This window comes from Mustela nigripes, chromosome 4 (genome assembly GCF_022355385.1).
Source record: "Mustela nigripes isolate SB6536 chromosome 4, MUSNIG.SB6536, whole genome shotgun sequence".
Classification (NCBI taxonomy): domain Eukaryota; kingdom Metazoa; phylum Chordata; class Mammalia; order Carnivora; family Mustelidae; genus Mustela; species Mustela nigripes.
Window position 1 is genome coordinate 92,194,640 of NC_081560.1, and position 15,092 is coordinate 92,209,731.

Sequence of the window (15,092 nt, forward strand, 5' to 3'; positions counted from 1 at the left end):
TCAATAGATGAATGGATAAAGAAGAGGTGATACATTGGGGTGCCTGGGTGGCTCTGTGGGTTAAGCCTCTGCCTTCAGCTCATGTCATGATCCCAGGATCCTGGGATCGAGCCCCACATCAGGCTCTCTGCTCATCAGGGAGCCTACTTCCTCCTCTCTCTCTCTCTGCCTGCCTCTCTGCCTACTTGTGATCTTTCTCTGTCAAATAAACAAATAAACTCTTAAAAAAAAAAGGTGATACGCATGTGTAATGTATATATATATAATGGAATATCACTTAACCATAAAAAAGAATGAGATCGTGCCATTTGCAACAGCACGGATGAACCTAGAAGATATCATGCTAAATGAAATAAGCCAGACAGAAAAGACAAATGCCATATTATTTCATTTTCTAGGTGGATTCTAAAAAACAAAATGAACAAAGGCAGAAAGAGACCCATGAATACAAAGAACAAACTGGTGGTGGCCAGAGGGGATGGACAAAAACGGGAGCAGGGCAGGGCGGGTCTTTTCCCGTTCAAGAATGAGTAAGTCATGGGATGAAGGGTACAGCCTGTGAGTAGTCAGTGACATTGAAGTTGGGTTGTCTGGTGACAGATGGCCACCCCCCTCCCTATAAGCACAGCATGAAGGAGAGAGCTAGCCAGTCACTATCTAGTCACTATGGTATACATGGGTACTGACCACACTTCAATTAACCTCCCGCACCTCTCTGAAAGTATGGTCAGTGTCTTGAGGACTCTTGTTGAGTTTTAATTCTGTGCTTCTTAAAAGGACGCTGCCGGAGTCAGCACCGTGGAAATGGTGCCCCCACTACGTCATTCTGAAAACAGGGTCAGAAGCAATCTTCATTTGAAAGTAGAGATATTCTCTACGCACCATCAAGCCCTCAAGTCCGTGAGTCATAAACATTTTCAATAATAGTAACAGGTTTTGTTGACTGGGAAGATCCCCCAGGCCAGACCAGGGGAGTCAAGCTTGAGACCCCACAGGAGCTTGCTCTGGGTGTGCTGGGTTCCTAGCCACAAGTCCACAGCTGCCATGCCAGAGACAGCTGTGGCTCAAATGAACGCAGCCTCCTGGCTGCCCAGACGGCAATAGACAGCCACACTGAGGTGAAGGGGCCATCTATTGGCCTCCCTGTCCTCTGCCGTGTTGTACAGTCAGCCTTTCCCACTGGTCTGACATACAACTTCAAGCATCTAGTGGGTGGACCAGGCTTCTGGGGACCTCCAGTGACACACTGCTCCCAAGCATCTCTATTTCACACCCCAAATATGGAGCCCAGCTCGGGCTTGATGTAGGATCTCCCTAGAAAAAGACATCTCATCCAAAGGCCCTGCCCAGAGGCCTCCTTGTTCCCACACATTGGTCTTGGGTAGTGTCCCTGACACCTGGCCTTTTCAGTGCCCACTTAGGGTCCCAGCAGCTTTTAGAACATGCACCATGCATGTTCTAAATTTCTGGCCTCAGGCCAGAAATTTTGTCACGCATTTTTTAACTGAAAGAAAATGAAACATTCGAAATCAGCTAGTGGGGTCTTTCCATGGGCAAATGATGAGCTCAGGGATGCTCGTGTAAAAATTAACTTTTTACTGGGCTACCTGCAGAATGATTATAGAATCCCCATGAGGATGCTGCATAGCTTCTGTATACTTTCAAAATAGCGTATTTTCAATATATTAATTTCTTCTTTTCTTGGTAAATACTTAGTGAGCACCATCAGCCAGGCTGTAGGGACAAATAAATGATTCTGTTTTCAGGAACTTTAAAATCTAATGAAGGAGGCATACACGTAAGCGACCATCTGCTATATGAAGCAGATAAGAGCCTGAAAGCCAATGCTTTCATAATAGATGTTAAGCTAATTACCTAAATGGATGGTGCATTTCGCTTCCTTGTCAGGATGATGCAGGCAAAGCACCTGGTCAGGGACCGAATCCCAATCCCTCGCTGGCTCCACCCCAGGTGGGTCAGAAGACCACCCCTTCCCTATCATAGTCCCCTGGTAAGATCGGCCGCACAGCCCAGCAGAGACAACATAGACAGCACAGATCTGGGGATTTGGCTGGAAGTTTCGGGAAAGTGAATCATTGGCCTGTTTATATGCTCAACAGCCCACTGTCTCTCAGAACTACCCTATCCCCTCAAGAGGTCCCTGCTTTCCCGGAGCTTGGAACAAGGGACAAATAAGTAAGCACGCACCGCTCTGAAGTGATGAGGGCTGGAGTCCAACCAGGGGGGAGCATTATCCCCAGCGGTGTGGCTGGGCAGCCCAACCTTGGCCATGGTTCTGCCCAAGCACCAGGCCGGCCCGGGATGAGGAGGAGAGACCAAGTCTCCGGGCACGGCCTCACCTGCTGGCCCTAGCCCTGCACTAAATGAAGCAATGGGAGCCCACAGTTCCCCTCCTGGGGTAAGTCCATGTGATGGGGTTTTCTGCCACTTGGAACTGAAAGATGCTTGCCAGGGCCCTGGTCCGGACAGCTGCGTTTCTCACCGGTCTACACATAAAGTCCAGCAAACACCGAGTCCCAACAAGTGTCCCAGGTACTGCCCCCTTGCACTCAGTTCTGACCCCAGCAGCAGGAAGGAGGGACACCTCTGGGCCAGCCCAAGCCCGCATGTCAACCCAGGTGGTCACTCGGCCTCACTGTCAGCGCAGACAAAGGGAGAGGAGGAGGCTTGTGGAGGCTCTGCGGATGACAGCTGCGAAGCGCTCCTTGCCCACCCATACACGCACATGCGCGGACAAGGACAGGCACAGACACGCACACATGCAAACATGCACACCTGCGGACACACACACCCGTGGATAGGCACACGCGCCGACATGCACACGCCAGACACGCTGCTCCCCCGCCACCCTGGCCAGGCAAGACTCCCACGCTGAGAGCTTAGCTTGAGCTCTCCTGGTTGCCCGGGATTCACAGACGTTAAAATAAGAAATAACTGGAGCCATGAGTCCTGCAGGCAGGGTCTGATTTAATGTCCCCAGGGAGCAGGTCACGCCCACGGTCATCTGAGCTGGCGACTTCCCTGCAGGCTCACAAGCCCCAGAGAAAGTGCCCGTGGCGTCTGAGCAGCCCAAGCCAGGGGACAAGGGGACGGCAGTGACCGAGCATGGGGGGCATTGGGTCTCAGGCCCTCGGGAGGTCACCGAGCCCCAGCCCCCACACGAGGGCCGCCAGCACTGGCCCCTGATGGCCCGGTGAATGCATGGCCTGGAACTTCCTTCTCCCTGGCAACAACCACTAAATCGGGGATGGAACCCTAAACCATAGATTCTGCGAAAGCCACATCTCAACCATACTCGGGAAGCCAAAAACTTACAGCTTGTCATAGTCCCTGAAAATAACACGTGCCAAAATAATTTATTCTCCAGTTCAGGAAGCAGGCTTCTCCACATTTCTCTGCAGGAGTAACCCAACACCTATACCTAACATCCCCCATGACTGTGTAACTCACGGTACTCAACAGTAGTAAAATACCTCACCCAGATGAGATACATGACACCATTTCTTGTCCTACAGCAGTGCAACAGTGCAATAAACCTTCATAGTTACCACCTGTACCTGAAAATAAATCAGTGTAACATGTACCGTCTTAGTGTCTAAGCTCTGATCAAATGGGAAATGACCAAGTCAGCCATGCTGCCTTATTTGGAAGAATTAGACAATCGTGTGGGCCTATTGAGCAATGCTCAAAGGGATGGTACGAAGGTCATGCTGTCTTACTCTCTTTCCACAGTATTTACAAGTTGTGTATAATTCTTCTCAACACATGATAAAAAACATCTTTAAAGCATGTCATCCTACACCAAAGAATTCAAACGAGGAATAACAAGTATGTCTGTTTGGATGGTCTAATGCATCTCAGAAATAGGCTGACATAAATAATTCAGTCTTTAAAAGTTACTCAACACAAACCAGCCGTGCCGAAAGCAGCAGCATGGCAGTAGCCACAGGTGGCCGGGGGAGTGGGATCCTGCAGAAGTCACTCTGAAGCATTTTGTATGTTGAAGCCAAGACTTTCAAGGCTCTAAAAAGTTAGGGGGGGGGGGCCTTTGGCTCTGCTACTTCCAAATTGTTGGAACTATTTTATACTTTTATAGTCAAAGAGTAATTTTGATTTAATGGGGAAAATTCAACTTGAAATTTGCTCGGTTCATTGAGAGGTTTATGTTAGTGAATAGGTCCTTTATGAAGTACTTTTGAATGATTTGGGGTTTTTTTCCCCCAAAATCAACTCAAAAAAGCAGATTTTCATGACCGCCAGTCCTCTCCCCAAAACCTCCTTCCAGGCGTGGGAGGGTGCCTGATGACGAATCTTCAGGTCATTCTTTCTATTCTGCATAGGGGGTCTCCCAGAATTGGAAGAGCTGGCTCTGCTCTTGCCCACCACTCTGTGTTGATGATTGCCACGGACTGTGTGAGTTTTCAGTTTGTTTTCTCCGTGTTCCCAAAAGCATCCTCACCACCTTGGTATTTCTGGGAAGTGCATTCAAATGCTATAAATACGGGTCTGTTTACTGGTTTGTCACAGGCTCTTTCCAGACTGTCTGAACTCCGCTGCGCTGCAGCATGCACCCATCTATTCCCTGCTCATTTTGCCCAACACGCTTCACTGCTGCAGGAGCGGACCCCCCTTTCCCTGCGCCAGGGGCACCCCCTCTGACAGGCTCCCTTCCTGCCCCAGCTGATGAACACGGAAGACTGGGCTCCCTCCAGACAAACACAGAGCAGGCTACTGAGGCAGAGAGAGGCCAGAACCAGTGAAAACCCTGGAAGGAGTTTAGCCCACACTGGTCAAGACGAAATGCCTTGACAGACCATATGGAGCCTCTTACCCTCACGGCCTGCCAGAGATCGCGTACGCTCAGACAGTAACAGAGAATGTCGACGACACTTAGCAAATAATTACAAGAATCCATGTCGGCTGAAAGAACAAGGCTCCTGAAAAACAAAACCCTCGAGAAGAGACACATGACAAATATGTTTACTTAAATGAACGCTCACGGGGCACCCAGGTGGCACAGCCAGTCCAGCGACCAACTCTTGATTTTGGCTCAGGTCGTGATCTCTGGGCCGTGGGATCAAGCCCCACGTGGGGCTCTGTGTTGAGTGAGGGGTCTGCATGGGATTCTTTGCTTCTCTCTCTGCCCCTCCTACATGTGTACCTGCTCACTCTCTCTAAAATATAAATACATACTTGTCATTTTATGCCTCTTAGTAATTACAGAATTATGTCCAGTTACCAGGTTCCGCATATTTTTTATTCCAGATTACTAAGGCTCATTGTGTCACCAGGTTAGGGTGATTCAAAGACTACAAGGGCCTCGCTATTATACCAAACTGGGCATGTTATTTATATTTGAAAGGGATAATGCTGTGTGATCATTTCTGTTACAGGATTATATTCCTGCACCTGCGTCAGAGAAGACACAGTATGGCTTTCGCGCATAAAGAAGCTGAGGCTCGACGAAGGAAGGGTTTGACTCTGGTACAAATCTTCCAGCTGAGATGGCAACACTACGAGGCCCATGGAGACCGTGATTTGGTTTCCTGTGGCTGCCGTTAAAATGGGCTTGGTCCACACTCCCAGACATGGTCAGATATCTCTCCTGTGTATGTAGGGATTTACTGCGGAAGAGGACAGGTGTCAGTATATGAAAACAAATTTAGATGATCACTCCTAGAACGGAAGTGTGGACCCCACCTGTAGTGGACCAGAAATAGATCTTTCTTTCTTGCAATAAGAAGGGCACTTTGGAAAGGAAGGATTCAGAGGAAGCTTCTAGAGAAAATTACAAGCACTGAGCTTTAACAAAGTGAAAACAAGTCAGTCATACTCACTAAACGGAATCTTGGATCTGTAAAAATGTCATCACTTGTGTCAAATCATCACCATCAATGACTGAAATTTCTCACATACGCTTGGGTCCTTTTCTGGTGGAGATGGAAAGGGGGCAGTAGCTGTCAGCTCTAGCTTATACTTATATATGGGGAAAATAATTCAGCTGTGAATTGCCTTCTAATTGTGTTGTTCCCAGGTGGGGAGGGGGTACACATGACCCTTTAGAGCAATGCACAATCTGGGAAACTGGTTGACAACAACCAAAATGTTGACCGTCTTCATACTCAGATTATATCTCTTCTCCCTCCCAAAGGGTCTTGGAATTCATAAAGGAATTGTGGGCTCACCAGCATAGTTCTAAAGCAAAGAGCTATCACCTTCTTCCATTTGTAGCTCTGGGTAGGAAGTAAAGGAGCCAACAACAGCCTACATAGCAACTTCGAGAAAGCAGGGCTCTAACTTGGAATCTATATCCTAACTTCCCTCATGAGTTATTTAAGAGGACAGATCTGCCTTAGAACACTCTCATCTTGACTTAGGACAGAGAGTTCTAGAAGGCAGGCCAGGGAGATGTTCACATTTTTAAAAAACCAGGTCCTAAACCCTGTTTTGAGGAATGCAGCTTGTTTTATCTTCAAAAAGATAGAGAATACAGAGCAACAAAACAAGCCCATGGTTATGGCTATTTAGAAATATTTTTTCGGGGTGCCTGGGTGGCTCTGTGGGTTAAGCCGCTGCCTTTGGCTCGGGGCATGATCTCAGGGTCTTGGGATCGAGTCCCGCATCGGGCTCTCTGCTCAACAGGGAGCCTGCTTCCTCCTCTCTCTCTCTGCCTGCCTCTCTGCCTGCTTGTAATCTCTCTCTGTCAAATAAATAAATAAAATCTTTAAAAAAAAAAAAAAGAAAAATATTTTTTCTCCCGTGTATCATCTTCCTGATATAAAATTTCCCACTGATTAGAAATGTTCATACTGCACATGTGTAATCTCTGAGATGTCAATTCTTTCAAACAAGTCCTGTTCATTGAAAGGATCTGTTGGGCTGACCCCTGGCTGGGCTGCTTTACTACTGACAACTTGCTCTAAAGAGAGTAACTCTGTCTTTGGTCCATGTGGGCGAAGACCTTTGTCTTTTTTTACTCATATACAACTCTCATTAATTTCTAGTTGGTGCTCAAGAATATTTCATGTTTGTTCATTTTAAAGTTCTATCTGAAAGGATTATTTGAGTTTTGAAAACACTAAAACGGGGCGGGGGGGGCAAGGAGGAGAGCCAACAAAAGATTTCAGCAATATTCATGATTTCTTGTTGGTGCCTTAAATCCCACGCTGCCAGCAAACTCCTCGAGAATTTCTCAAATGTTGGGGCAGAACAAAAAAGACTACCTTGACTTAGTAATAATGGATTGCAAATACGTGCTGACATATTTTGCTTGTACACACATTACAACACACACGCCCCAAATAGCAGGAGTTAAAGAAACACCGATTTGGTCAAACTAGCAAATCTAGACATGAGAGAGATTGACCATTTACATCTACTGCTACAGATTTTGTGGCCAGAGGAGATTACTGAGAAATTATCAAAGGCCATCTGTGTGGTCTCTATGAATCTTTAAATCTGCAAAGTCATTTAGACATATACTCGATGCTTGAAGGGGTCATCTCTGTGGTGATCTGATCATGGACTTTAGTGTCTAAGACATCCTTCCACTGCAAATGTACATGCACTCTTGAGTTTACTGAACTCTTCTTAACAGTACTAAACATAGCTAAACATGCAGGCTGAAAAGCACAGACTAGTATCAGGACCTGCAGAGTCAGCCTGAGACCCAGAGGGGCTGAGCCCGGTCACCCAGCCTGTCTCTGACCCGAGTGTCTGCACGGATATTCAGACACAGAACATCCCAAAGCACAGGATTCCGAAGAAGGATGTTCAGTGTGAAAGAGCCTGATAACCTCCCGTGGGTTTCAGGGAGTAAAACACTAAGTGAAAGTAAATACCACAACAACCGATCTTGTCAATACGCTGTAATCAGCACGACGGAGACGAGAATGACAACTGGGCACTCTGCTCTCCCTCAGGAAGGATATTTGAAGCCCCTTTTCCTTTAAGTAGGAGTGACCTCCAGTGACTTTTTAATGGGACCTCAGAGCAGGATGTGAATCATCCTACAATTTACTAATATCAACGGATTGTTAGCAGTGGTCGTTTTTAATTTCTTAGCAAAATGACAAGAGCTCTATTGCAGGATGAGGATCTGATTTTACCTAAATGCCCCCATCTTAATTAAATCAGAGCAGTTGTCCTACCAAGCTAAATTAAAATTGTGTCTGAAACACGGGGCAGTATTTGCTAAAAGGAGATTAAGGCTCATTTTGAGGAGTGACTCATACCTGATATGGCATTAAATGAGCCAATACTAGATGATGATACCAGAAAATCATCATGCCCTCCGGAATCCACGGGTGAAGGAGTGGGACAGTGACTTCAGGTGGAAAGCTTTTTCACTTTAGCCAACTTCCCGGTGAGGGCAGAGTCGGGCCGCCCTGCAAGGGCTGAATCCGGACACCCCCAGCAAGGTCAGTTTCTGAAGGAGCCTGCTAGCCCTTTCTGGAAACGCACCCCAGCCTGACCTGAGCCCTACACCTGATTTGTTTTTATTTTATTTTTCTTGAAGGGAATAGGGGCCAGGAGAGAAGACAAGAGGGGCTTTCTTAAAACCCCTTAAGGGAAGAAAAGCCTCGGATGGCGATTTCAGTCTGAGCAACAGTCTTCCAACTTTTTCTGATTGTTCAGAGTGAAATCCCCAGAGGGCAGAGCCTCTGGATGTGCAGCGGAGTCTTTGGACCGGGTCGGCCCGAGCTCGCCCGGCGCCCGCAGGCTCTGGCCTCGACGAGCCCTGCACCCACCGCAGCGCGGAGCCGGACCTGACGAGAGTGCGGAGGGCAGGCTGCTCTCCGGGGGGCACGAGGGGTCCGGCCTCCCGGAGCTGCGGGGCTGGTCCCGGGCGGGCTGCGGGCTCCCGGGCGCGGACTCCGCAGGGCGCGCCCTGCAGACGCGCTAATGCAGGACTCGCCGCAGGTACCCGGCTCCCGCAGCCCGCACCTCCGGCGCCGGAGGGAAACGGCCCCGCCGGCCTGGCCCCCCTTGGGCGCCAGCCCCCGCCTGTTCTCGAACGGACCCTGGGCTCCACCAGAACTTGGGCTGTCCCCGAAAGACTCCGCTCCCGGCAGGGACACCGCAAACACCCGGTTAGCTGCGCTTGTGACTTGGGGGACGCGGCGCGCTGCCTCGGGACGCCCCTTCCCCGCACCCCGCAGGGGCGCCTCTGCAAACCCGCGCGCGCAGGAGAGCACGAACCCCAAGCCGGGCAAGTTCCTGGAGGACGGGCGTACTCACGAGCTTCCCCCGCCGCCGCCTGGCTCCCGAGCCGCACCGCCCAGACCACGAGCATCCCGAGGAAGGCCGCCGCTCCCGGCTCCATGGCCCCGCGCCCCTGTGCCCGCGGCGTCCGGCGGCTCCGGTGGGCCCGCCCGCAAGCTCCCGGCCGGGGTGGCGCCGTCCGCTCAGCGCTCTGCTGGCCCGCGCGCCCCGCGCCCCGCAGCCCCACCTGCGGCCACACCCACCGCCGCCCGCCCCGCGCCCGCGCTGCGGCCCGCACGGCCGCGAGCGCCCCTGGCGGCGGCGGGCGGAAGTGAGCGCGGACCCTGGCCCGCCAGCCGCCGGCGCGGCGCTGCTGACCCCCGGGCCGCCGCTGCCCACCCGGCTCGCTTGTGCGCGGTGCTCCCCCCGACCACTTGGCCCGGCCCGCCACAGTCCGAGGAGAGTCCGCCCCGGCGCCAGGGAAGGGTTCCCTGCAGCTTGGGGGTGGGTGCGCGGGTGTGCGTGTGCCGCGTGCGGGTGTCCGGGGTGGGAAAGGCGAGGTGGGGAGAGAAACAGCTAATCAGCTACTGGGGTCGGAAGACTACGTTTACGTGAATGGAAACTGTTGTAAAGAGGACGTCTTGTCTTCTGAACTCATGTAATGAGAAACACCTCGTGATCTCCATAGGCAGGCCAGACTGAGATGAAATTGTGAACTTTGGCGGGGATCTGTGTCCACTTGTAGCTCAATAAGGCGGGGGGGGGGGGGTATACACTCACACATTTTTTTTTTTTAATTTTTTTTTTTCAAACGCTCCCCCACTTGAGCTACGGGTCAGCATTTTACTATGGACAGCCCTGTTTGGAGATTTGAGGGCTAAGACCGACCGACAGAAAAAACCACAAACTGCTCCTTGGCAGGAGGAATGTTGTTCCAAATGCCATGCCGAGCTGACCTTATACCGAGTAGGTGCACTGAATAGATTTAACTGAAAAGTGAAAGCTTTTGAAACAACTCGTGTCTACTGTATGTACGTTGCTTTCCACTCAGATTCTCTCATAACAGTTCCCCGAAGAACATATTTTTTTTAAATGATGGCGTATTAAAGGAAAAGCTTATCAAAGGGGGCGGGGGCTTCACGGCATAAAGATAAAAACCATTAGCCCACGGAGGGAGAAGCGTTTCAAGACCTGTGACCTAGAACTCAGTTGGCAGCTTAGTGGCCTGTCTCCTCCCTGAAAGGACCCCCTAGCAGGTGTAAATCCCACAGTTAGGAGGTCAACATCACAGATCAATACGGTCCTAACACTGATCAGACTCGTGACTAATGTGCTGAGATGGGGAAACAGGCTCCAGGCATCCTTGTGCTGCCCAAAGTGACTGGAATACGAAAGGAACTTTAACCTTTAGCAAACCCCCACTTGCCTGAGAGCACAGCAAGCAGAAAGGGTAATTTATTGGTTATTTTGCCTGGGAGGTGGGGGGGACAAAACCAGAAATGGAAAATTTAAATAGCCTTGCCAAAGTCATAGTATTAACAGCTGGAAGGACTGAGAATTAGACCAAATACAGAGATTCTGATCTCAACTTTATGGCTTCCTCCACCCTCACTTGGGCCCCTGGGAATCAGGAACCCTCTCCCCTCCCCCGGCCCCAGCAAAAGGCGGTGACAACAAAACCTGTTCAGAAGGTGTGTTTGGAAACTTGCAAAAAAGCCACAGGAATTGCAATGACCTTCCTTCGTTCATCAGACACTTCTCCCGGGCCTTCCCGGAGTTCCGGGACTGGGACATTTTATTTCTAATTTTGTAAAGCAAATATAAATTAACGATTTACATCAAGGGTCTAATACATTTCTTAAGCGACCTATAACCCAAACATGGCAAGTGTGTATTCTTAGCCTAAATAAATGGTCACAACATTCCTCTGAAGTAAATACTAAGCCCTGTTGACAGATAGGCTGGACCTCCGAGAGGGTTAGGAGTGTGCCCAGAGTCACACAGCAAGCCAGGATAGGAAGCCAGGTTCACTGAACTCTGAGAACACCTTCTCACAGAGACAGTGTCTCCATAATGGAGAAGTTGTCACCCTGTGAAAACTAGACTCCTTTGGAACACTGAAAAAATTAAATTAAATTTAAAAAAAAAAACTGTACTCAGTGGTTCACAGGAAACCCATTTAGAATGCCTTGGTCAGCACCTCAGTAATTGATACCAATAAAGCCAGAAAGGACAGTGATGCTAAATCACTTGAGCGGGGATTAGGATAGGTTTTTACAAGTCAGATAAGACCCAGCAACAGGAGGGAGTGAGACCCTTGGGTGGCCTTCCCCCTTCAGAGCACAGCATTGAGCTGATAACAAAAATTCATCTGAGTAAATTTTAAAGTCTATTTGACTTTATTAATTGATTCAGGAATCCAGCAACATCCCATCTAGCAAACAGAGGGGAATTCCAAAGGGCTCTAGAACAGGAAAGGTTTTTTTAAGGACGAGGGAGTCATAAACAGAAAAAGAAGAAAAAAAGGATTATTTGGGGTAGGATCATCTTCCTTTAGGGAAAAGGGATGTTATTAGGTGGATTACTTCATCTTGCTTTGGGGGTTGGAGATCTGTCACCCATGTGACAGATTACCTTTATACATTGTTGATCCTGACCAGAGAAGCCCAGATTGATCAGATAAGACTATATTTTGATTAGGTTAGGTATTAAGCCCTGGTTTGGTGGCTTTCTCTAGCATAAATGACTCAATTTGGAGCTTGTGGTTTTCTTTTTAAAACTACCCAGGGCACCTGGGTAGCTCAGTTGGTTAAGTGTCTGCGTTGGTAACAGGTCATGTTCGGGTCCCAGGTGGGGGTCCCTGCACAGCAGAGCCTGCTTCTCCCTCTCCCTCTGCCACCCCCTCTGCTTGTGCTCTCTCTCTCTCTGTCAAATAAATAAATAAAATCTTAAAAAAAAAAAAAACAATAAAAGAATGCCAGACTGGACATCAACACTGGGATCACAGCATGACCTCCCAGGACAAGGGCAGCCAGGGTGAGCAGTGCCCAGAGCAGAGCCCTGTGAGCAGGTGACCAGTGCAGCGTGTCCATTCATCCCTCTCTGGCTGTGTCCTCCAGGAAGAGACTGAGTGGCTTGCTTTTTGGTTGTTTGTTTTGTGTCATGGGAACCACAGGCTGACCTAGAGCCATTAGGGAATCACGGGTTTGAAGCCCCCACAGAAGTCTGGAGCCTGCAGTGTGGATCAGCTGCAGAGACCAGCCTTGGCAGCCGGCAACAGCCTTGGGCCCCTGCCAGCTGCTCAACACCTGGGAGCCTCAGTCCCCCGGTCTGTTCCATAAGGTCCTCTCCATGGAGGACAGCTCCAAGCACTAAAGGAGAAAATGTGTATTGAAGCTTAATGTCCTGTGCCTGTCCAGAGGGCACTGGGTTGGATAGCCATGTCACTGGGAGCTCTGGGCTGGGAAGAGAAAGCACGCCAGCCCTGGGACCGCCAACAACGGGAGCTAATGCACTCCATTCCCTGACCCTTCTCCATAGCTCTTTGCTATTTTAAGTAGGAAAGATGAAAAAAAAAAAATGTGGAGATGGAATCTGGCACGTTGCTAGAGCTGATGATTCAGACCCCCAGACTGTGAGCACACACGGTCATCAGAGTTTGTACCAAACACAAAAGAGAACTTAATCTCAGCATGAGTCACAACAGAAGACAAGAAATGACTGCTCACGTTCGGAGGGGTGTAGACGCTTGTGTATGTCACTGCACACAGGCTGCCTAAGGAAATACTCCAAGGGAAACTGAGCCCCTAGCATTTCCTGGCCAGTGTCCTCTGTCCTCCCTGCACACCTGGGTCACCTCCGTCCCTCAGCAGAGAAACAACCAACTTGCCTACCACAGTGAACATTCTTCTGAAGGCTGTCCACAGACTGAAACATGATGCCATTAATTCCCCTCTTCATTCAGCAATTTCTTCCCTATAAATTCTTATTTCTGCGTTTTATTTAAGTCTAGAAATACATTTAACTTTACCCTCATAGTGGGAACAGATTTGTCATTAAATCCTCTGAAAGTTATAATACTGTGAATAAAATATAATAGTATTTCTATTAGGAGTAATTTTTCCCATAAGCCCCTGAGCAACAAATCCTGAAGAACAATTATCAAGAGACAGACTCCAGGGAGAATAAATGTCCCACATGTGATACAGGGCACACTGCACAGCATCTTTCCAGGTTCTCTCTGATGAGCTGTGTTCCCTGTAATTAATCCTTGGAAAGCTGGGGTTTTAACAGCCAAAGGGTTGTGCATCTGATTACATAAATCTCAGCTACAAGAATAGTCAACCTCATACTTCTTACAAATTCTGCTTCAACCCAGTAGGACCTTTTGTAATGACCACTGGTGTCTAAGACAACCTACAATAAGCCCCCACCAAGAACTTGGAGTATAAAAACAATGCTGTGTGGTATTCCTCAAAGTGTGTGAGGAAACATTCCACATGATTACTCCCAGATCATCACACACAGTTTCCCTGATGTTCTGGCTTGGATGGAATCAGAGAAGCTTAAAATTAAGATGGTGCCCAGAGTCAGGTGGCCAGCACTCCCCCCAGTTCAAGCACTACCTTCCCCAACACCAGTCCTTCACATACTGACCAATGGGTGCCAAAGGCCAAGGCACACCGTTTAGGAAAGAAGGCAGATGCTAGAATTTCCTCCAATCACAACCCACCGGCAGATACATTCACGGAATCAATGACATGAGTTTCCACGAACAGTTCTTTTCTTCTTTAAAAAAAAAAAATTACAGAGATCTATTTGTACCTTTGCAACAAAATTTCTAATTTTATGGAAGGCAAGAAAGGTACCTCTGATATTTTCCCTCACTTCTTTGGGGCCAGGAGGAAGGAGACAGCATGTAATATATCTAAAAAGTAGGGGTTTTTTCCTCTTAAGATTTAAATCAACATCTGAGCTTGACATAAGAATTTTTAGAGTCCTTCTATGGGAAAGGACACAATTTTGAAATACAATTTTATACATTCAAACTAAATTGTACCTCTTTCAATATGGAAAGTGAAAATAAATAAATAAATAAATAAATAAATAAATCCATTTGGGTTGAGAGATTCATTTGCTAAATGAGCTTTTAGGGCAAAAACAAATGTCAGTTAATATACTGCAGTTTGAGGAGAGTTTGAGTAGAACCCAAAAGGGAGTTAAACATTTTTATGAGTTTAGCTCTTGAAATTTTCAGGCTTAATGGTGAAAAGCTAAGAAACTCTTTTTCAGGAGCACATACTTAACCTCTAACTCGTGGTCATCACAAACAAGTTAAGAAAATTTAAAAAATAAAACAATAAAAAGGTGCCTGGGTGGCTCAGTCCACTCAGTGACTGCCTTCAGCTCAGGTCAGGATCAAGCCCCAGGATCAAGTCCCACACGGGGCTTCCTGCTCAGCAGGATGTTTGCTTCTCCCTCTGACCTTCCCCCTCTCATGGTCCCTCAGTGTCTCTCCCTCCCTCCCAAATAAATAAATAAAATATTTTTAATGTAAAAAATCTGAAGAAAGAAGAGAAAAGAAAATGTGGGCAGTGTGAAGTCTTGGTTTTATTACAGGGTAAGACGAGTAATAATGACGTCTTAAGCATCCAATTCCAGGTACAAAACACACTTTCTAAATTTGGTTGAGAATGAAATTGGCTCTGGTCTCAGTGGGACGTCTACCAGAGGGCCCTGATAGCGCCTCTATACCATGTTTTGTATCCTGCCATCAAGAATCATGAAGTTTGTTCTTCAGAAAGTCAGGAAGCATGAACATTGTTGCATTTTTTCCTCTTTTAGGTTAATACTTGAATAAGAAGTTG

The 15,092-nt window shown here is 48.2% G+C and overlaps 1 protein-coding gene across 4 annotated transcripts in view; it reads right to left on the reverse strand.

The window, feature by feature from the left end:
* LOC132016059 (contactin-associated protein-like 3) overlaps nt 1–9,403 on the reverse strand; it is a 170,557-nt gene extending 161,154 nt beyond the window's left edge. For all 4 annotated transcript variants that reach the window (XM_059397084.1, XM_059397082.1, XM_059397083.1 and 1 more), the window contains exon 1: nt 9,262–9,403. In XM_059397084.1, coding sequence (XP_059253067.1) covers nt 9,262–9,346 — 85 coding nt within the window. In that variant the 5' untranslated portion in view covers nt 9,347–9,403. The remainder of the gene's footprint in view (nt 1–9,261) is intronic.
* Between the last annotated feature and the right edge of the window lie 5,689 nt (nt 9,404–15,092).